This window comes from Lontra canadensis, unplaced genomic scaffold (assembly GCF_010015895.1).
Source record: "Lontra canadensis isolate GAN:19392208 unplaced genomic scaffold, GSC_riverotter_1.0 scaffold106, whole genome shotgun sequence".
In the NCBI taxonomy this organism is placed as follows: domain Eukaryota; kingdom Metazoa; phylum Chordata; class Mammalia; order Carnivora; family Mustelidae; genus Lontra; species Lontra canadensis.
The window spans coordinates 5,063,181-5,086,699 of NW_022631100.1; the positions used below are offsets into that span (position 1 = coordinate 5,063,181).

Below are 23,519 nucleotides of genomic sequence, written 5' to 3' on the forward strand. Positions count from 1 at the left end.
TATTTGAAGAGAGTCATCAGATCAACAAAAGAGTTTTATCATAAAAGGCAATATTTTAATTCTAAACTTTCATTGTAGGCATATATTTTATGTTCTGATTAGTGACAAACTTTTACTAGTCTACTAAAATCTCAAATGCTAACCCAATGAACACTTTGAAGAAAGAAGTGTAAAATTATTTGAGTTTATGGTTTCACTCTGTCCTACTGACAAGCCTCAGCCTAAGCAAAGGCAAAAGGAAACACAAAAATGAGAAAATGACAATAGGAAAATTTTAGGGTAGAGGCTATGACAGAAGGAAAGGACGCAGCAGCTTCTAATATGTAAGCTTGCACTATCTGCATCTCACTTTTAACCTGTATCTTGAATTGTTACAAAAGGAGGAAACTCATCAAAGCTTGCTGAGAATCCTAGATGTCTCTATTTTAAGTTGTTAACACTACTTTATTTTTCTGTCATGTGTCATTTGTGATTTACAAACTTCTTTTATAGCCTAGGGATACTTTCTTCAAAGATTTTTTTTTTTTTTTTTAATTTGACAAACAGATCACAAGTAGGCAGAGAGGCAGGCAGAGAGAGTCAGGAGGAGGAGGCAGGCTCCCCGCTGAGCAGAGAGCCTGATGCGGGACTCGATCCCAGGACCCTGAGATCATGACCTGAGCCGAAGGCAGAGGCTTTAACCACTGAGCCACCCAGGCGCCCCGGGATACTTTCTTCAAAGGAACTCCTATCAGCAAGCAAATATATAAAAACAGGTTGAGTTGGACAACTATTATAGCCCTCCAGATCCTACCAGAGCAGGCAAGAGAGTTTCCATTCATTCAACAAATATTTACTATTAAGCACCTATCATCTGCCAGAAATAGGGAGTCAGCAGGAAGTAAGATACATAAGACGCTTTCCTGAGGAAACTTCAAGTTTAGAACACAGTTTTTAAAATTACTGCTTTAAAAGATTAGGCCTGAGCAAAATTCTGGAAGGAAATCCTTTTCTCTATCCTCCCAAATCCTCACATTTCTCATTGACCCCAGATAGCCCAATAACGTGTCGGATGATAACAAAAATATCTTATTAATAAAAAGAGAAAGTTCATTAGCAGTCCTAAAGAGTCAAAGGGGCACCTGGGTCTATGTCTGTGGCTCAGCGTCTGTCTCAATTTCAGCTCAGGTCTTGATCATAGGATCGCTGAGTTTAAGCCCTATGATGGGCTCCATGCTGTGGCCCAGCACGGAGCCTACTTAAAACAAAACAAAACAAAACAAATAAAACAACCTGCTTAAAAAACAAATAAAATAAAATGTCATAATTTTTCCTTTGAAAACAAGTCACTTAATTACCTGGAGATGTTTTTAAATATAAATTAAGAAGTGAAAGCATTCTGGGGTACCTGGGTAGCTCAGTGGGTTAAGCCTCTGCCTTCGGCTCAGGTCATGATCTCAGAGTCCTAAAATCGAGCCCCGCATTGGGCTCTCTGCTCAGCAGGGAGCCTGCTTCCCTTCCTCTCTCTCTGCCTGCCTCTCTACCTATTTGTGATCTCTGTCAAATAAAGAAATAAAATATAAAAAAAAAAAAAAAGTCAAAGTATTCTACAATACAGAATCAGTGCTGGCTATCATTAAAAACTGAAATTCAGGAAAAATAATCCTCATAACTGGCTACTACAAAAATAAATAAATAAATAAATAAATAAATGTTGAACATGAATACTCTCAAGCTATGGCAAGAGTGGCTTTTCAACAGAATATCTACATCAAATTAAAATTTTAAAAACATGCTCATTATTTAGAGCAAATCAGACAAGACAGTCACAGGAATACCAATTATCATAAACTCAAAAGAGGGAAGCCTGGGTGGCTCAGTTGGGTGAGTGTCTGACTCTTGATTTGGGCTCAGATCATGCTCCCAGTGCGGTGGGTTCAAGCCTCACGGCAGGCTCTGCACTCAGCGAGAAAGTCTGCTAGAGATTCTCTGCCTCTCCCTCGGCTCCTCCCCTACCTCTAAAATAAAAAATTAAATCTTAAAAAAAAAAAAAAAAAAGAAACTCAAAAGAATTCGTTCATTTTATTCTTTTGGGTGTCTCAAAAGTACAGTGTTTTAACGGGTACTGAAGGGAATAATGGAAGAGTAAACTCAGAAGCCACAATGTCTCAGTTCAAATCTTAATTCTATCATTCACTAGCATTGTGTTGAACTTGGACAATTTAGATAAATTTATCTCTACCACAATTCCTCATCTGTATAATAGGATCAATCACAATGCCTTATTCCATAAGTTTGATATAAAGATTAAATGAGTTAGTGAAATACTTAAAATACCACGTAAGGTACTCAAAAAGGTATCTTTAAAAAAGTAATCAAATAATCAAATACTACATTGCCAGTATAGCAACTCATCTAGCAGCAACAATGAATGCCACAATACATAACCGCTTTCTTATAAATTTACTAATGCCTGCTGCAATTCTATTTAAAAATTCAAGAAACCATAAGCAAAAGTGTTATATAACCTCTAAACTACATATGGAATGTAGAACAATTTTAACCATAATAATCTAGGTATGTAAAATTCAAACCAAAAATTTAAGAAACAGCCAACTGCTAAGTATTCAGTAAATTCAAGCAATGCAGTTTAAAAAAATTCCTCTCTGGTGGCCACTAGATATTTAAGAAAATAAGCAAAATGTGACATCATTGTAAGATGAGTTTCTGTCCTTTCCATAGCTTGCTTTTATTAATCTAGGACCACTTAGTATTCATGAGCATGAACATCCTTATTAGCTATTAATTTCCATAAGCCATTTATTTCCATACCTAGTCTACTAATAATTGAGAAACTGTTAAAGTAAACAAATGCTGCCACCTTGTGGAATTTAAGTATGGTATTAACCCAACATGATCCATAAAGCAAAAGGAAAACTTTAAAACCAAGTTTTTCTCTGTCAGATTCTCAATGCAGTGAATGACCAACACTAGATATATTTCATGCAATTTTACAGTAAGAATAATTTCTTCCACAATGTAATGAAATAATGCAACATTATTAAATAATGTAAATTCAACATTATTTGTCATTTCTAATATGTCTTTATCTCTTTTCCCAAAAGACATTCTTCATCAAAATTTCCTATTTTGAGAGGAATTAAAAGCTTTTAAAGTAAATTTATTATCAATGATGTGTGTCTTCCTTCCTACGAGGAAGTAGGAAAAGCAAAAAAATCTCCAGGGCTGTGAAACTGGCAAAGTCTCTCCGAATACTATTTTTCTTGTTGCTACCTACTAGTCTTCATCTCTCCTCTCTTATATTATAAGCCTTCAAAACTGAAATGTTTTCCAAAATGTCAATTCAATGTCAATGAAAGAAAAGATGTTAGCATGCAAGATGAAATAACTGAAGGTACCTTTTAAATTTTTAATTGAAATATTTTAATAAAACAAATCTCACTTTTAAAAAAATTTATTTATTCCAGAGAAAGAGCAAGCAAGTAAGCATGGGCAGGTGGGGGAAGAGAGCCTCAAGCAGACTCCAAGGGAGTGCGGGAGTCTGACATCCAGCGAACTGCATCACCCGGGCACCCCTAATCTCACTTTCATTAAGTGGTATTTCCAAACTGAAATCTCATTTAAGTCTTCAGTAAACTTCTGCCTCAGAATACACAGTGTTCTGACATAAATGTCTCTGTATGATCAAGAGTTAATACTCCTGAAACCAATATTACACTATGTGTTAACTAACTAGAATTTAAACAAAACTTTGGAGGAGGGAGGGAGGATTTAATAGCATTAAAAAAAAAAAAAAAGCCCAGAATCATATTAAAATCAAGCTTAAAAAAAAAAAAAAAGCCCAGAATTACATTAAAATCAAGCTATTTTAATTATATTAAAATCAGTTTTCAAAAATGATGAAAACAGGGGCGCCTGGGTGGCTCAGTTCTCGAGCACCTACCTTCAGCTCAGGTCATGATCCCAGGGACCTGAGATCAAGCCCCTCGTCAAGCTCCCTGCTCCTCCCTCTCCTATTCCCCCTGCTTGTGTTCCTTCTCTCTCTCTCTCTGTCAAATAAATAAATTAAATCTTTTTCTAAAAATGATGACACAAAATGGCTCTTATTCTTTTTTAAATCCTAGAGATGTATAACCAATTCTAGATTTTCTAACTAGAAATGATGCTTTTGTAATATAAAGTTAAGATGGAAATTTTTACTATTTTTGGATTTTTGTTCCTTCCTTAATGGAAAAGAAAATACAATGCAGGATGAATTTACAGTGCTAAGGGACATTAATCTATATTAAAATAGAGCTATAATCTGCATTATATTTTAGTTGAGTAGAGCCACACAATTACAGGTAAATGTATTTATCAGGTCATTTATATTATTTATATTATTTATAAACTTCCATCGTTTTTGCCATTTCATATTCAAGCTACATCTCTAAATCTCAAAAATATATATTATACATTCTTACACTAGTTAAGAATTTAAGGGGCACCTGGGTGGCTCAGTTAAGCGACCAGCTTTTGGTTTCAGTTCAGGTCACGATCTAAGGGTTGTGGGATTGAGCCTCGTGTCAGGCTCCTCCCTGGGTGTGGAGACTGCTTAGGATTCTCTCTCCCCCCTCTGCCCCTTACCAGCTCCTACTTGTGCACAAGCACACCAGTGCATTCTCAAAAAAAAAAAAAAAGAAAGAAAGAAAGAAGGAAAAACTAAGCAATAGTGTTACACTGTCACTCCAAGCTAAAGCATTTCAAAAACTTTCTTACATTTTTTCTACAAAGACACTCAAATAATACTAAGAGCTTTCCTAAACCAAGCATCAAATCTGGCCAATTCACGATTGTATGCTTAGCCTAGCCCACATTAAGGGGTCGATTAATCTTTGCTATATAAATTTAATTACTCATTTAATTAATTAGTTAAATAAGCCCCACAATCTACTGCATTTTCAAGTTTTAATCATTCCAGTGCTGGTGGCTCAGTGGGTTAAGCCGCTGCCTTCGGCTCAGGTCATGATCTCAGAGTCCTAGGATCAAGCCCTGCATCGGGCTCTCTGCTCAGCAGGGAGCCTGCTTCCTCCTCTCTCTCTGCCTGCTTGTGATCTCTCTCTGTCAAATAAATAAATAAAATCTTTAAAAAAAAAGAAAGAAAGAAAACACATATTACCAACACATAGAAAAAAAAAAAATGAATGTGAGGGGTGCCTCGGTGGCTCAGTGGGTTAAGGCCTCTGCCTTCAGCTCAGGTCATGATCCCAGGGTCCTGGGATCGAGCCCCACATCAGGCTCTCTGCTCAGCGGGGAGCCTGCTTACCCCCTCTCTCTCTGCCGGCCTCTCTGTCTACTTGTGATCTCTGTCAAATAAATAAATTAAATCTTTAAAAAAAAATGAATGTGTGATTCTTGTCTTACTCGCTACTGAGCTAAACCAGCTGGAATACAATCAACAGTTAGCTGCAAGTCTCTTTAGGTATCAGCTTAAATTCCAAGACTGATATTCTTATATTTTAATAAAAAATCTTTGTAATGGAAATGGAAAACCATACATAACAATGTACTGGACAAGTTAAAAATTGCCAAATTCTTGATCTGCATCAAAAATCTTTTTAAGGTTTCTTTATTTTATCTAGGAGATTTGAACAAAAACAAAAACAAAAACAATGTGATGATACCAAGGGATTACTGGAAACTGTGTTACATATGATACAGCCCTGTGGTTTTAAAAGTTCATATTTACATTCTTAAGAATATAAGGATGAAATGACACAGAATCTGAAATCTGTCTCAAAATCCTTAAGTAGGGGCACCTTAAGTAGGGCTCAGTTAAGCATCTACTTTCAGCTCAGCTCATGATCCCAGGGTTCTGGGATCGCACCCCAAGTTGGGCTCTCCGCTGAGTGGGGAGTCTGCTTGTCCCTCTCCTCCCCACTTGTGCTCTCTCTGGCTATTGCTGTCTCTCTCTCTCTCTCTCTTTCATATAAATAAGTAAAATCTTTTAAAAAAATACATAAGCAAAGAAGAGAATGAAAACTATAAAAGAAGCAAGTATAGCAAAATCTGGATCACTGCTGAATCTGGAAGATGACTACATGAGGGATTATTATTCCATTCTATTTTTATGTGTATTAGAAAATTATTTTAGGAATTTTTAAAGAATGGTCACCGAGATAATGAAGATAAAAATAACATAATAACAAAAAGATAACTGGAAAATCTCAACATTTGAAAACTACTAAGATATGTCTCAATAATCCATGAGTCAAAAAAAAAATCAAATTTGAAACTTAAAAGCTTCTTGAACTGAATGAAAATCTATCTTCGATGCAATAACAATGAATAGTCATAAAATTATGAAAACATCTCCACTTATAGCAGCATCAAAAAAAATGAAAGAATTAATCAAAAGCAAAAGATTTATACATGAAAACTACAAAAAATTGCTGAAAAAAATTAAAGAAGAGAAAAATAAATGGAAATATATCTCATGTCCATGAATCAGAAGACTGAATATTGTTAAGACGTCAATATTACCCAAAGTAATCTAGAAATTCAATGTAATCCCTGTCAAAATCTCAAGTGACATTTTTTGCAGAAATAGAAAAAACAATCTTGAAAAAGAACAGAGCTAAAACACTCACAATTTCCTGATTTCAAAATTTACTAAAAAGTTCTGATAAAACAGTGTGTTGGGGCACGTGGGTGGCTCAGTCTGTTAAGGCTGACTCTTGATTTTGGCTTGGGTCATGATCTCAGGGTCATGACACTGAGTCCCCTGCTGAGCTCTGTGCTAGGTGTGGAGCCTGCTTAAGATTCTCTCTCTCCCTCTGTCTCTGGCCCTAGGCCAGGTCTCCTTTAAAAAAAAAAAAAAAAAAGGTGTAGTAGTGGCAATACAAACAGATATATAGGTAAATGCAGCAGAGAAGAAAAGAGAACCCAGACATAAACCCTTGCACCCTTGCATATACGGTCAAATGACCTTTGACAGGAGCGGTGATACCATTCAATAGAGAAAGGAGTTTTTCAAGAAGTGATGATGCGGATACTGCATATCCACATGAAAAAAAGAATGAAGTGGGTGGGATCCTTACCTAAAACCATACACAAAAATTAACTCAAAATGGATCAAAAAGTTAAATCTAAACCACAAAACTATAAAACTCTTTTCATGACTTAGGATTGGATACTGATTCCTGAGATATGACATCAAAAGCATAGGCAACAAAAGAAAAACAAATTAGACATCATGAAAATTATAAAATTCCGTGAATCAATAGACAATATCAACAAAGTAGAAGACAACCCACAGAATGAGAGAAAATAAGTACAAATCTGATAAGAGACTAATAACCAGAATACACACAGAACTACTGAAACACAACAACAAAATTCAAAACTGGGTAAAGACTTCAATGGAAATTTCTCTGTGCCAATAAGAACAGAAACAATGCACATCACTAATCATTATGGAAATACAAAGCAAATCTAAGAGCTACCAACCACCTCACACCTGTTAGGATGGTGACTATCAAAAACAGGGAAAATAACAAGTGCTGGCAAGAATGTGGAGAAACTGGAAGCCTTATGCACTGCTGGTGGAATTTTAAAATGCACAGTATGGCAGCTCATCAAAAAGTTGGAAATAGAGGGGTGCCTGGGTGGCTCAGTGGGTTAAAGCCTCTGCCTTCGGCTCAGGTCATGATCCTGGGGTCCTGGGATCGAGCCCCACATCGGGCTCTCTGCTCAGCAGGGAGCCTGCTTCCCCCTCTCTCTCTGCTGCCTCTCTGCCTACTTGTGATTTCGAGCTCTCTCTCTCTCTCTCTGTCAAATAAATAAATAAATAAAATCTTTAAAAAAAAAAAGTTAGAAATAGAATTACCATATAATCCAGCAATGCCATATCTAGGGATATGCCTAAAACAACTGAAATCAAGGTCTTGAAGAGGTGTATCTGTTCACTCATGTTCATAGCAATATTAGTCAGAACAGTTAAAAAACTCAGAAGCAACATATGTATCCATCATCAAACAGATAAGCAAAATGTGGCATAAACATACAAACAAGGGAGTGTTATTGAGACTTAAAAAGAAAATTCTGATATATGCTACAACATGGACAAAAACTGACAACATTTTCCTAAGTGAAATAAGCCAGTCACACAAAAAACCAATACTGTGTGATTTCACATATATGACATACTCAGAGTAGTCAAAATAATAGAGAAATAAAGTAGATGGGTGGTTGCCAAGATTCGGGGAGGAGGGGAATAAAGAATTACTATTTAACAGGTATTGATTTTCAGTTTTACAAAATGTCAAGTGTTAAAGACAGACACTGGTGATACTTGCAGCATTATTAAGAAGGTATTTATTAAATACCACTGAACAGTACTTTGGTTAAGTTAATGTATTTCATGTTACATGTATTTTATCATAATAAAACCAAAATTTAGAAAAAAGAAAAAAATACCACATCAAAATTCATGGGATGCAGCTGATGCAGGGCACGGAGAGAAATTTAAAGCATAAATTATATTAGAGAAGCAAATTGTCAACTCAATCACTTTAGTTTCTACCTTAAGATAAACCAAAGATAAGATCTACCAAAGATAAGAGGCAAATTAAACCTAAAGAAAGCAGGAAAAAAATAAAGTTAAAGCAGAAATCAATGAAACAGAAAAATACAGAGTATCAATAAATTAAGAGCTACCAATTTGAAAAGACAAAATTGATAAACTTCTAAACGAGACTATTAAGGAAAGAAAAATAAAGGGAAACAAGTTTCCAGTATCAGGGACGAGAAAGGGAACATCATTAGAAAATCTAAAGACATGAAAGGATAATAAAGGAATACTACAAACACATGAATGCCAATAAATTCAACAACCTAGGTGAAATGGACAAATTCTTTTAAAGACACAAATTAAAAACAATGTTCAATCAAGAAAAAATCAATAACCTGATTAGTCTCATACTTCTTTTAAAAATTTAATTTGTACTCAAAACTCTTCCCTCAAAGAAAACTCAAGGCCAAGATAGTTTCACTGGAGAATTCTACAAAATTTTATATAAAGAAGAAATAATACCAATTCTTCACAAACTGTTGTAGAAAACTGAAGATGAGGGAGCCCTTATGAGAAGAGCATACATACCCTGTCACCAAAACCAGATAAAACCATTATAAGAACACAAACTGAAACCCAATGAGGTGAATACTATTAACCATTCCATTTTAAAGATGAAGACATTGAGGACTAAAGAGATTCAGGAACTTGCCCAAGACCACAGAACTAAAACAGACAGGCAACCTGACTTCAGAACACAGACTCTTAACTAGAACAATGAAACTGTCAAATTAAATTTTAGATACTCTTGCAAAAGTAAATAGTAAAGTAAAGAGTGCTGCCCAATACTTACCTAGAGACTATGCTGGAACCATTATACAGATCACTAGCATATGACAATGTAGCCAAAGGTCGTACTGAATTGTATCGAGTAAACTTAGACAAGCATTCCTGAAATTCATCCAACTGGCTTGCAGTTCTACTATCATCTACACAAAGAAAACAAAACAAAATAAATGGAATTGTGATGTAAATCAAAAAGCAGTATACACAGATTAAAAATTATATTCTAAATACAAACAATTCTTAAGTATTTTTTAAGATTTTATTTATTTGACAGAGAGAGAGATCACAAGTCAGCAGAGAAGCAGGTGGGGCAGGGGGTGGGGGAGGGAAGCAGGCCCCCTGCTGAGGCTTAACCCACTGAGCCACCCCAGGCATCCCATTTCTTAAGTATTTAGAAAACACTAGTATGCACATATTATTCAGGTGATCTTTCAGCTTTAATAATTTTTTAGTGGTTCATTGAAAGACACTGTCTCTTTCAACACCGATAAAAACATACTATAGTTTATGTTTTAAGCAATAATTTCTTAGAAAAATAAAAAAGTACCTCTGATCAAGAGAAATTTAATCTTCTATTAAAATAAAAATTCTTTAATATGGAGAAAGTGGAGATGGACAGGAGTACATACACTAAGCACATTTGTTACTTTGAAGGAACACATTTACAGAGAAACTTCTGCATGCCCACATTTATTTACTATCAAAACACAATTTATAACATAATTTCGATTAAGAAAGCAACTGCTTTTTAAGTAAAAATAAAGTGAAATACTTGTTCACATTATACTTTAATATTTCTCAAATCCAATTCTGAAAAGGGAGTGGAAAACTCCAATATATCAATTATTCTCAAAAATAAACAAAATGCTTCTACTCAAATGTCTTGGTAGAATATGGAAAATTCCATCCACTAGAACACTGTATAAATACTGAGTAAAGTCCATTTCAGTAAACTATTCATAATGAAGTTATGTAGAATTTAAATCATAAAATCATCTCATATAAGACTCGGATTAAATACAGCTATCCATTCTCTAATCTAGAAACAAGACTACAGAGAAAACATGAATAAGAAATCATTGCTTTTCAAAACTGCTTTACATTTGGACTTGTATTTTCCTTTCCAAAGAAAGAAAAGTAAAACACCCAATTTAGTTAGCTTCCTAACTAAAATCTGAAGTAAGATTGTTACAACACTGTTTTTATACCTTTCTCCTTACTTTTAGCTCACACACATACAGACACATACAATTTTTTCAAGGTAAACTTTTTCGTGATTCCCCTGCTTTTTAAAGATTTATTTATTTGAGAGAGAGAAAGAGAACACGTGTGCATTGGCCCATGAGAAGAGGGAGGAAGAGAGAGAGAGAGGAAGCCGACTCCCTGATGAGCAGGAAGCCTAATGTGGTGCTCCGTCTCACAACCCTGAGATAACCTGAGCCAAAACCCAAGAGTTGGGGGCGCCTGGGTGGCTCAGTGGTTAAAGCCTCTGCCTTCGGCTCAGGTCATGATCTCAGGGTCCTGGGATCGAGTCCCGCATCAGGCTCTCTGCTCAGCAGGGGGCCTGTCTCCTCCTCCTCCTCTCTCTCTCTGCCTGCCTCTCTGCCTACTGATCTCTCTCTATCAAAATAAAATAAATAAAATCTTTAAAAAAAAAAAAAAAAACAAGAGTTGGACACTTAACCAAATGAGCCACCCGGGTGCCCCATAATTTCCTGTTCTTAAATGTCCTCTAAAATAAGTAGGCATAATGAAATTTAGATATAAGGATCATTATGTCTGGGGTACCTGATGGTTCAATTGGCTAAGCATCTGCCCTCGGCTCAGGTCACGATCCGGGAATCCCAGGATCAAGCCCCGTGTAAGGCTCCCCGTGTCAGACTCTTCGGAAGTCTGCTTCTCCCTCTGCTCCCTACTCAGCTCGGCTCGTGCTCTCTCTCTCTCTCTCAAATAAATAATAAATAAAATCTTAAAACAATAAGTCATTACATTTACAGAGTTAAGGTACCAAGGATAGAGAGTAAAGAATTTATTTAGTTCATCTGGAGATATTAGGTTATCTTGAAGATAACTACTGACATAAACTTAACTAACACTTATTACAATGAAAAACAATAGGTAGTCTCTGATACTAAGCTTCTGTCTCCAATATTTTACATTTTAAAGGTTTAAACACTAACAGCAAATTCATCTAATAACCTATATCAAAAGTTCCAATTTTATAGTGTTTCCATTCTAAAAACAACAAAAAACAAACCCAATTAGCATGCACTGTCATAATGTTACTTAAATAATGCTCCTCCTCCATAAAAATTCTCAGTAAATTCAACAAACTGGAAATACATCATGGGTTACTGCAATATAACAAATCAACTTCACTACAAAGTGGTTTGAATGTAACAACTAATTGAATCTTTTTACAAATAATCCTGTTAACTGAGTACTTCATGTAATAAATAGTGACTGCAAAGACACCTTAGATATTTGTTTATGTATTAATTTAATGTAAATCTATTCTTTCATATTTTGACACCAATCCCTAAGGACAAAAAATTCACAAGCATTCAAAAGAATGTATATTCTGTTGAAGACCATAATCTTTTCCTGGGTAGCTAAACTTTCCTGGCCATCTACCTATTCATTAACACCTACTTCCAACAGAAGTTATAAAGAAAACACTAAAAATGGTTATTTTAGTATCTGAAAGTAGAAGGATTCAATTTTCATGGTTATGAAAATGTAGGATTTTGTTTGGTTGGTAGATTTATGGTTAATAATCACACATATCTGCAAGCATATTATTTTTCCTATTCCAATGACAGATTAGTTTGTGAAAGTGTGTCTGGCATTTCTTTTCTCTCTTCTAATGCTTTATAATTTACCTTCTCTTCCAATTACAACTAAGAGTTCAGAGCATTAATCTCTTAAGCTTCACCTCTCATTTTCAGAGTTGAAAACTGAAAGTCAGAAAGAGGGGATGAATTCTCATTTAAAAATATACAGAAGGAGAAACACTATGTACTCCATTAGGTAGAAGTTAAAATTTCCTCTTCACAGTTAAGGACAATAGGAGGACCTTCATATCCAGCAATACGGTAAGTGTAGTCAATGTGAAAGTTCAGTAAGACAAACTTGAGACTCCTAAAAACTAAGGACAAATGTTTTAAGTACAATATAGCTCTGCCCACAAAAATGAAATTTAATCTTCCTCCTGATTTTAATTTATCCCACCTTTCAGTAATCTTACATCCCCAAAATAAATTGGTCTGTGACTACAGCTTTACTCTGCCACAGCATGCCTATGCTGCTAGTTACTTAAAAATTATTCCCCAATCTCTCTTTCCTACCACGCTTTTTCTTTTAAATGTCTGCCATTTGCCTATGGATGTATTTCAAAATCGTACCAACAAATAACATCTAACAGGGTTAACGTGAACCTTCTGCCAATCAGATTCTAAGTCTCAAACCATTTTCAATTTCACAGCTTTCTACTCCACTTTGCAGACTATTAGAGGCTCAGTAAGGGGCTCAATTCCCAGGCAACACAATGAAAGTTTTCCATCTTATAAAAACTGTTAATCAATAATTTCATACACATTTATAAACAAAGCTTGGCTCCCTCACAGGAAAAATGGTATGTAAACCTCCTTTTTCCTTCGCCACCAATCCCGATGCAAATTTTTCCAAAGGTCCTAAGCAATGTGTAAATTTTATATTTTTTTCCTTCCAATTTTTATTTAAACTCTAGTCACTCAGCACACAGTGCAATATTAGTTTCAGGAGTATTCAATGATTCATCACTTATATATGACACCTAGTGCTCATCATAAGAATTGTGCTCCTTCATCAGGCTCTCTGCTCAGCAGGGAGCCTGCTTCCTCCTCTCTCTCTGCCTGCCTCTCTGCCTACTTGTGATCTCTGTCTCTCAAATAAATAAATAAAATCTTTAAAAAAAAAAAAAAAGAAAGAAAGAAAGAAAGAAAGAAAAAGAATTGTGCTCCTTAATACCCAGCACCCATCTAGCCCATCCCCCACTCATCTCCCTCCATCACCCCTCAGTTTATTCTCTATCTCTTATGGTTTGTTTTCTCTCTTTTTACCCCCATTCCCATATGTTATTCTGTTTTGTTTCTTCAATTCCACATGAGTGAAATCATATGGTATTTGCCTTCCTCTGACTTATTTCACTTAGCATAATACATACTAGCTCTGTCCACATCGTTGTGAATTGCCAAGATTTCATTCTTTTTGATGGCTAATATTTTATAGTGAATATATACCACATCTTCTTTATCCATTCATAACTCAATGGACATCTGGGCTCTTTCCATAGTTTGGCTATTGTTAGTAATGCTGCTATAAACATCAGGATGCACGTAGGCCCCTTTGAATCTGTATTTTTGTTATCCTTTGAGTAAATACCTAATAGTGCAATTGCTAGAACATAGGGTAGTTCTGTTGTTGACATTTTGAGAAACCTCCATACTGTTTTCCAGAGTGGCTACAACAGTTTGCATTCCCGCCAATGTGCAAGAGGGTTCCCCTTTCTCCGCATCCTTGCCAACAACCGTTGTTTCTTGCGTTCTTAATTTTAACAATGTGTACATTTTAATATAAACATGCCTATTCAAGAAAAAACTAAGGACAAATTTTAACATCTAATAAAATATCACTCTTCTTTTTTCTTGGTGGTCTTCATTTTGAGCAGGTGTATTATTAATGACATGAGTTAACTGAGCACCTAACTTATACCAAGCATTATATTTTATAGTATATGTGCTGCCGAAGCAAGCACTATTTTATATTTTATAGATATATTTATATCACCCATAAATCCTAAAAAACAAAACAGAACATGGGGTTGGTATTAATGTCCCTACTTCATTGGTGAGCAAAGACACTGAGAAAGTCACAGCTCAACGGGCAGAACTATAGTAATGCAATGAAAATATCCAATGTTATCATGTCCATGACATTGCATAAGTTATTTCCTCTATTTGAAGATGTTTCTAATTAACTTAGTTAACGAATTCTAGCCTTGATGAAATATAATCCTCTGAAATGCCTACAGTGATCATTCCCTTACATTTCCCCATTTTCAACTTGGTGAGGATCTCTCATTCCCAGCTGTATTAGTGGATATTCTTCTCTATTCCCCTAATACACTTATACAACATATAATATCACATACCTGTTGCTTTCCGCCACTGAATTTATAATACGTCCTAATAAGAGAAATCGGTTCTTTCACCTTTTTATTCTTAGCAGAAAGGACAGTGCTTAGAACTTAATAAATGTTTAAAATTTAATAATAAGAGGCAATTGAATGGAACTTATTTTTCCTAGCAACATATTCATGGTTGATTTTTTTTCTTAACTTTATATAGCTCACTTCACAAAGTTTAAAAATCCCCAAATAGAGGGAAAAAACAAAAATAGCTATGGGAAAGCAATGTTCTTCAAGATCGCCAAGAACCTCCACAAACATTCTGGTAGAATATGTCAAAAATACACACTTTTGCTCTATAAATAGGACGTTATATAAATTCAGCATAAGAAGCTAGAAATGGATCTGACATAAGAATCTGATGTATTTTTAGAAGTCTGGAATATGTACCTGAAATACGAGACATCCTTGTAGAAAAGTAACATTGCTCTAAGTCTTCAAAATGAGCAGTGAGTCGTTTTCTTCTTGATGCTAATGTGCTGTTATACCAAGGCTGTTTCTTTGTCTAAGGTAGTAACAAGAAAAGATACTTGTAACTTAGGACAAATGATAGTCTTTTTCTGCACAGAATATCTAAATGATTGCATATTCAAAATATCAACATATTAAAATAACTACAAATGGTAAATATTCATAGTTCTTACCATATTTTTCCATTTTTATTTTAAAATGCAAATAGGCTAATGGTTTGAAGGAGCTGGGGGCCAGCTCTAGTCCCTGAACCCAAGGCTCCTGGGGAAGCCTGGTTGTAATGTAAGGGAAGGCTGAAATCTATCAACATACATCAGGTTATACGGAGGTACACAGGTAGGGGAGGGATGAGATGGACCAAAGGCCAGAGGGGAGAGGCTTCTGGGGATAGTAAAATGCCTGAGGATGGGGCCCCATCAGGGAGAAGGAAGAAGCAGCCCAGTGGGGGCAAGTGCTGAGTCCTAGCTGGGCTAGGCCCCTGGTTGGTACAATATAGTTTGCTCTAAAACTCTAATCTTCCAGCAAAATAAATAAATGAATAAATAAATAAAATATGCAAATAGGCTCTCAAGGCCAATTTTATAAGAATGAAATAAGAAGCTTCTTTCAATTCTCTAAATTAAATTCAGATAGAATCTGTTATAACTACCATGCTAAATTTTAGAATTTTGAGAATTTTAATGATGTTCACAAGAAAACTAATGACTTTGACATCATCCTTATATTGCAGCCCTGTACTCTGAATAATAGTCCTTGATTGTCAGAATATATATTTAAATTAATACTGATTATTAAATTAAGGGGCAATAATATGTAATACACACGTACTGATCTAAAATATACATTAGAAAATCAGAATAACTAAATCCGATTTACATAAAGCCAGCAAACCTGAAAAATACTGGCATAGAAATCTATAAAAAAAGAATCTATGATCCTCAATATTGCCTACACCATGTTAAATGAAAGGATAAGACAATTCTTTCCACAAATGGCTATTGTCTATGATGCTTGAGGCCCACAAACAGACACAGAGGAGACACATGATGAGAGCTTGAGAGAAACAAGTTCGCCATAACTATACAACAACTGCAAATGTATCTAAGTAAGAAATATTAAGGCACTACCTTGAACAAAACACTCTAAAGTGAACCCCTGCTGAAACTGGATGGTAGGTAAAAATCTTATTTTAAAGCAGTGCTTGGATCACAAGAAATTAAGTAAGACAACTTCCAAAGATGTAACAGATAAACAACCAAACAAGAAGCTGAATTCAGAGAAGTGGTATCAAAGAAAATATAATGGTGCAGAGGAGGGGAAAGATAAAGAGGGCAATACTTAGAGACAAATAACAAAGAAAAAAACTAAAACTGAGAGAGACTAAAAAGAGAATTTGTGAACTGAAAGATAAATCTAAAGGAGTTAACCAGAACTATTAGGATAAAAGATTAAAAGAAAATTTGAAACAGAGGTTAAGAAGCATAAAAGTGTAAGGTTGAAAATACGGGCACTTAGAGACCCAGAAAATTTTAACAGTCTGAAGAAGAAATACTTGAAGAATTCATGTTGACAATTTTTCAGAACTGAAAACATAAATACAAAGAAATTATTCTTATCAAGTAGGATATTATAAGAGAAATCAATAATTAGACACAACGAAGCAAACTGTGTTTCTATCCAAAAACAAAATGATTTCAAAATCAGACAAATTAGGGCACCTGGGTGGCTCATTCAGTTAAGCAAGCCCCTGACTCTTGATTTTGTTTTGGCTGAGGTCATGACCTTGGGGTCATGAGATGGAGCCCCCAGTCAGGCTCCCCACTCAATGGGAGATCAGCCTGAGATGCTCGTTCTCCTCCTTCTGCCCCTGCCCCAATTCATCGACAATCTTCCTTTCTCCCTCTGTCTCTATCTCTCTCATAAGTATATAATTTTTTTTTTCCAAAGACCCCATCTATTTATTTAAGAGAAAGAGAGAAAGAGCAAGAGCACACTCAAGCACAAGCAGGGAGAGATCCAGAGGGAGAGAGAAAAGGAGAAGGAGACTCTCTGCATAGCAGGAAACCCAACGCAGAACTCAATTCCAGGCCCCTGGGATCATGACCCGAGCTGGAGGCAGATGCCTAACCAACTGAGCTACCCAGGCGCCCCTAAATAAATAAATCTTGAAAAAAAAAAAAAATTAAACAAACAAGAAAAGATAACTCATCTGACAGGACCAATAATTAACAAAGAAAATACTGAAGAGCAATAAAAGAAGCTAAGGAAGCGAACCTTGGTTACCCTCAAAAAGTCGAAAGAAAACAATTCCAATCTAAAATTCAGATCCTGGGACACCTGGGTAGCTCAGTGGGTTAAGCCTCCGCCTTTAGCTCAGGTCATGATCTCAGGGTCCTGGGATGGGCTCTCTGCTCAGCAGGGAGCCTGCTTCCCCCCTCTCTCTCTGCCTGCTGCTCTGCCTACTTGTGATCTCTCTCTCTCTGTCAAATAAATAAATAAAATTTTTTAAAAAATAAATAGATAAATAAATAAATAACATAAAATTCAGATCCTAACAAAACTATCTTGCAACAAAGTGAGCTAAGTATTTTTTCATGTGAATGAAAACAAAGACTATTGCCTAAAGCCATTTCTAAAGAAATGTGTGAAACTGTATGCTTGAAAAATTCAGTAAACAAACCAGAAGGCCTGAACATAAAATGAAAAGAAGAAAACCTATAACCATTAAGCAATTTTAAAAACCGTTTGTAACATTAATTATAATATCTAAATTATGGCGCTTAAGAACAAGTCAGAATAAATACACCAAAAAACGGCATATAAATCAGAAGAGTGAAGAAAGTTTCAATTCTGGAGCACTTAATGCTGTTCAGGAGAGTAATTAAGATATTAAATTTAATGAAAAATTGCTCAATATCACTGATCAGGGAAATGCTAATCAAAACCACAATGGAGATATCACCTCATACCTCTCAGAATGACTGAAGTCAAAACAAACAAACAAACAAGTGTTGACAAGGATATGGAGAAAAAGGAGCCCTTGTATGTACACTGTTGGTGGGAATGAAAACTGGTGAAGCCATTGTGGAAAACAGAATGGAGATTCCTCAGAAAATTAAAAGCAGAACTACCATATGATCCAGTAATTCCACTCCTGGGTATTTACCCAAACAATGTGAAAACACTAATTCAAAAAGATGCAAGCACTCTATGTTTACTGAAGCATTATTTACAATAGCTAAACTATGGAAGCAGCCCAAGTGTCCACTGATAGATGAACAGATAAAGAAGATGTGGTGCATGGGTGGGCGGGGGGATATTACTCAGCCACGAAAAAGAACGAAATTTGCTATTTGCAACAAACATGGATGGATCTGGAGGGTATAAGAGGGTTATACTTAGTAAACTAAGTCAGAAATAGACAAGTATCATACCATTTCACTCACATGTGGAATTTAATAGAACAAAACAAATGAAGAAAAAAAGAGACAAATCAAAAAACAGACTCTTCACAGAGAACAAACTGATGACTACTAGAGAGGAGGTAGGCAGGGAGATGTGTGAAATAGGTGAAGGGGATTAAGATTATACTTATCACAATGAGCACTGAGTTAATATATAAAACTGCTGTATCATTATATTGCATATCTAAAACTAATACAGCATTGTATATCAACTAAAAAATTACATTTCTTAAAAGATGATAATAAGTTTAGATTCTGTTTAGGTGTTAAGTTTTTATCAATTTCAAAGATAACTACTGAAAGCATAGTAACAGAATAGGTAACATTTAAAACAGTAAAATGGTGGGAGAAGGGGGTAAAAATTTAAGAGAAAAACACAAAAAGTGAGACAAATAGCAAGCATTAAAGAGTAATAAATATAAATACTAATTAAATTAGTGATGGGAATTTTATTTATTTATTTTTTTTAAAGATTTTATTTATTTGACAGAGATCACAAGTAGGCAGAGAGGCAGGCAGAGAGAGAGAGGAGGAAGCAGGCTCCTTGCCAAGCAGAGAGCCTGATGCGGGGCTCGATCCCAGGACCTGGAGATCATGACCTGAGCCGAAGGCAGAGGCTTAACCCACTGAGCCACCCAGGCGCCCCAGTGATGGGAATTTTAAAACACAACTGTATGCTATCTGCCAACACTGAAAATATAAAGACACTAAAAATCTGGAAGTAATAACATGAAAAATAATATACTAGGCAAATTTAGTCAAAGGAGAAAAAAAAAGAAGAAAAGCATTAATGGAAATGGGAATAGCCCCTGGAAATGCAAAACTTCCAACTTAATAATTGTATACCCAGTACTCACATAACAGCACAGCATCAAAAATATATAAAGTGGGCGCCTGGGTGGCTCGGTGGGTTAAAGCCTCTGCCTTCAGCTCAGGTCATGATCCCAGGGTCCTAGAATTGAGCCCCACCATCGGGCTCTTTGCTCAGCAGGGAGCCTGCTTCCTCCTCTCTCTCTCTGCCTGCCTCTCTGCCTACTTGCCTACTACTGTCTGTCAAATAAATAAATAAAATCTTTAAAATTTAAAAAAAAAATATATATATATATATATAAAGTAAAAATTCCTAAAGAAATTGACCAACCCAACAACATAGCAGATTAACCTCATCAACTCAACTAAGAAAATGATATGACCTAATTTAAAAGCTTAATTTAATGAATACATACAAAACACTGTATCCAATTAGAAACATATATTCCTCCTAAGCATACATAGAACATTTCCAAAATTGGCCATGTGTTATATCACTGAATATGTTTATAATCTCAAAAGGGCAGAATTTCTTAAATGAAACCCAAAGGGCACTAATTATAAAAGTTACAAATTCAGTAACTCAAATTTAGAACTTCTGTTCATCAAAATCTGTCATTAGAGACAAGAAGATACAAACTCCAAGAAGATATTCACCATATGCACAACACCTAAGAAACAAGTTATTACTACCTTGAACATATATTAACGCTTTTATAAGTAAATCCAATATTTAAAAAATGGAAAAAGATATGAAATGCTGTTTCACAAAAAATAAAGACCAGTAAATATAACATGTTGACTTTAGAGTGTCAGAAAAATAAGAATTAAAACCAACAACTAATTTCTTTTCTTATCCACAAAAGTGGCAACCATTTACAGGTTCAATAGTACTAATTACCGACAAGGATGTGGAGAAACGAACTCCTATACTTCTGTGGTAGGAGCTTTATATTAACAAAAAGACTCTGAAAACAATTTGATATTATCACAAAATATAAAAACTACTGATGTGTCTACGCTGTCACCCTCACTTCCTTTCCTAGGTACAAAATCTAGGGAAATTCTTGTACCTGTACATCAGGAGATATGAACAAAGATGCCCTTGACAGCAAAAACAAAAACTCTACAAAAACATCAAATGTATACAGGCTGGACAACTGATAAATTGTGGTACATTAACAAAATGGAAGATCAAGCAACTATATCCCTAGACATCAGGAACTAATCTTTGAAAAAACAGATCTCAAAAAACTACATATTTAATCATTTTTACAAAGTCTACATATAGCCAAACCAAATAATATAAAGATACACATATGTACAGTAAATCTATTTTTAAAATGTACGGTAAATCTATTTTAAAAAATCAACATACTGAAAAACAGAAATGTCAGAAAAAGTAATTAGTACTGGACATGAAACAAGGTGACATAATTTGTTGGAAGCACAGGGGTAATTTGAACAGTTCTAGTAATTAACATTAAGAGCTCAGTTCATAGATTTTCTTTTACTGTAATTGTGCTTCTATTTACATATTCATGAACTATATTCATTTTTTTATGTACCAATATAATTTTTATAAATTCTGAGGGGAAAAATCTGGATTTTTTTTTTTAAGATTTTATTTTTGTCAGCCAGAGAGAGAGAGAGACAGCACACAAGCCAGGGGAGCAGCAGGCAGAGGAAGAAGCAGGTTCCCTGCCAAGCAAGGAGCCCAATATGGGACTCTATCCCAGGACCCCAGGATCATGACCTCAGCCCAAAGAGATGCTTAATAAACTAAGCCACCCAGGCATCCCCAAGAATATGCATTTTTTTTAAAAAGTGATCTGCTCAATGGAAACACAGAAAAAATTTTAGTCTGAAACATGCGAATGATTACAAAAACAAAAATCAAGAATATAATAAAGAAGCATTCAAAAACACTGTTGCCGGGGTACCTGGGTAGCTCAGTGGGTTAAAGCCTTCGGCTCAGGTCATGATCTCAGGGTCCTGCGATCGAGGCCTGCATCGGGCGCTCTGCTCAGCAAGGAGCCTGCTTCCCCCCCGCCCGCCTGCCTTTCTGCCTACTTGTGATCTCTCTGTCAAATAAATCAATTAATTAATTAAAAAAACAAAAACAAAAATATGTTGCCTTCCAGGTTTTACAGCAACTTTTTTTTTCCACAATTATTGTGTTGTTGTTTTTTTTTAAGATTTTCTTTATTTATTTGAGAGATAGAACAAGAGAGAGCATGAGAGGGGAAAAGGTCAGAGGGAACAGCTGCCTCCCCATGGAGCTGGGAGGCCAATGTGGGACTCAATCCCGGGACTCCAGGATCATGACCTGAGCTGAAGACAGTCGCTTAACCAATTGAGCCACCCAGGCGCCCACAATTACTTTGCTATTTACTCTTAGCTTTTCTTGAATTTATTTTTTTCAGTGCAATTCCTACCTTATCCATGCAAAATTAGGTTGTTTCACAATTCTTCGTAAAAATGCATTGCTTAGCTCATTGCCATAATAATTATTAAATTTACAAATAACATTAAAACAAATGAACACAAATACACTAATTGCAAAGGGAAAGATGTTTGAGAATATGAACTGGTTAGAGATAATCTACAAGGCCAATCATCAGAATGAACATATTCAGAATAAGGTCTAGATGTAGGATATAAATATGACTAAAAATCAAAAGGAAATAGTTATCACTTGTGTTGATCTAGATTATGTCTAAATAAAAAATGGCCACATTTACCAAATGTCTGACTTATTTCACTTAAATTTTAAATCTATCCATGTTGTAGTAAATGCTAGGTTTTTGGGGGGGGGGGCGCTGAATAATATACCACTGTGTATATATATACACATCTTCTCTATCCATTCATCCATTAAAGGAGAGATACCAAAATATAGACTTTTTATATGTATATGTTTTATACATATATTAAATATATGATTGTATAAATATTATGTATTATATACTGACCAGTATGGATTCATCTCAGCTAGTCTGGATTTCCCACATGGTTTTCTCTAGACTCTTGCCTATATTATGGAATGTATTCACTAAAGAAAGATAAATTATATTCTATAACCAAAAGTGAGTTACTTTGGAGCAAAACTGATTAGTCTGTTTAGTGATAATAAATGAATTTATGATATGTACATGGTTTCAGTGAAGTCCTACAGGCTGGCCATGTAAGTAGAATGTACCGCCTGTGTGATTAATTTAAGAAATCCCAACCACAAGCCAACTTTGGATTCTTATTACTGAGGTACTTGAAATACAAGCCAGTAGTAGCTCTAAACCTGGAGACAAAGATGTTCCAATATGACCCAGTGTAGAAGGACAAAGAAGCCTGGACCTGAAATCACCAGACCCCTTTCAATGAGTATCCTGTTCCTGCTTGGTATCCACTGCCTTTAATCAAACTGTTCCAGAAGTATAAACTATTTGACTTCTGTGAATCCTTTCATTAATCAAACACTGAAGGTGATTAATATGTAATTAATGCATATATATCTGTAAAGATAACATATATTATATATACACATACATACGTCTCCTAGCGCTCTCTGTCCACTGAGAAGGCCTACAAGCACTGACACTCGAGGACCAATGAGCACACTTAAAACCCAGATCTTGGTTTTTAAATAACATAGAAAAGAAAATAGGGTTTCATGGATCCATCGCTGATTGCAGGACTAGGCAAGGTGATGCTGGAACATCTTATAGTCTAAGAATCCAAAAAGGTACTTAAAAAATGATAGGAACATGTCAAAATAATGTGGAAATCTACTTCAAAGAGTTACAACCAGCCAAATATGGGACAATTTAAGTTAAAAATATTAACAGAATGAATTAGGAATCCAAGAATCCATAAGGATATAAACAAAGAGGAGGGAAAGGTTTTTCTTACAGTAGAAATGCTAATTAATAAATGTGGAAAAAAGAATGAAAAATTATCATAATTACCATTTGGGCAATAACCATATCAATAACTATTTCAAGTAAGATTTATTAATAGCACAGATGAGACAAAATGGTAATTTTACAGCAGAGAAATCTGACAGGTACCACCTTAATAAAGTGATCAGAGTTAACATCATCAATATTGAGCAAAGAGGTATCTTATGCACCCAGATATGAGAAACTAACAA

The 23,519-nt window shown here is 35.3% G+C and overlaps 1 protein-coding gene across 5 annotated transcripts in view; it reads right to left on the minus strand.

Annotated features, from left to right (window-relative positions):
* The window catches only part of COP1 (COP1 E3 ubiquitin ligase), a 201,039-nt gene that overhangs the window by 136,295 nt on the left and 41,225 nt on the right, over positions 1 to 23,519 (minus strand). For all 5 annotated transcript variants that reach the window (XM_032838827.1, XM_032838826.1, XM_032838825.1 and 2 more), the window contains 2 exons: positions 15,015 to 15,129; positions 9,405 to 9,540 (listed from right to left, as the gene is read on the minus strand). In XM_032838827.1, the coding sequence (XP_032694718.1) occupies positions 9,405 to 9,540; positions 15,015 to 15,129 (251 nt within the window). The remainder of the gene's footprint in view (positions 1 to 9,404; positions 9,541 to 15,014; positions 15,130 to 23,519) is intronic.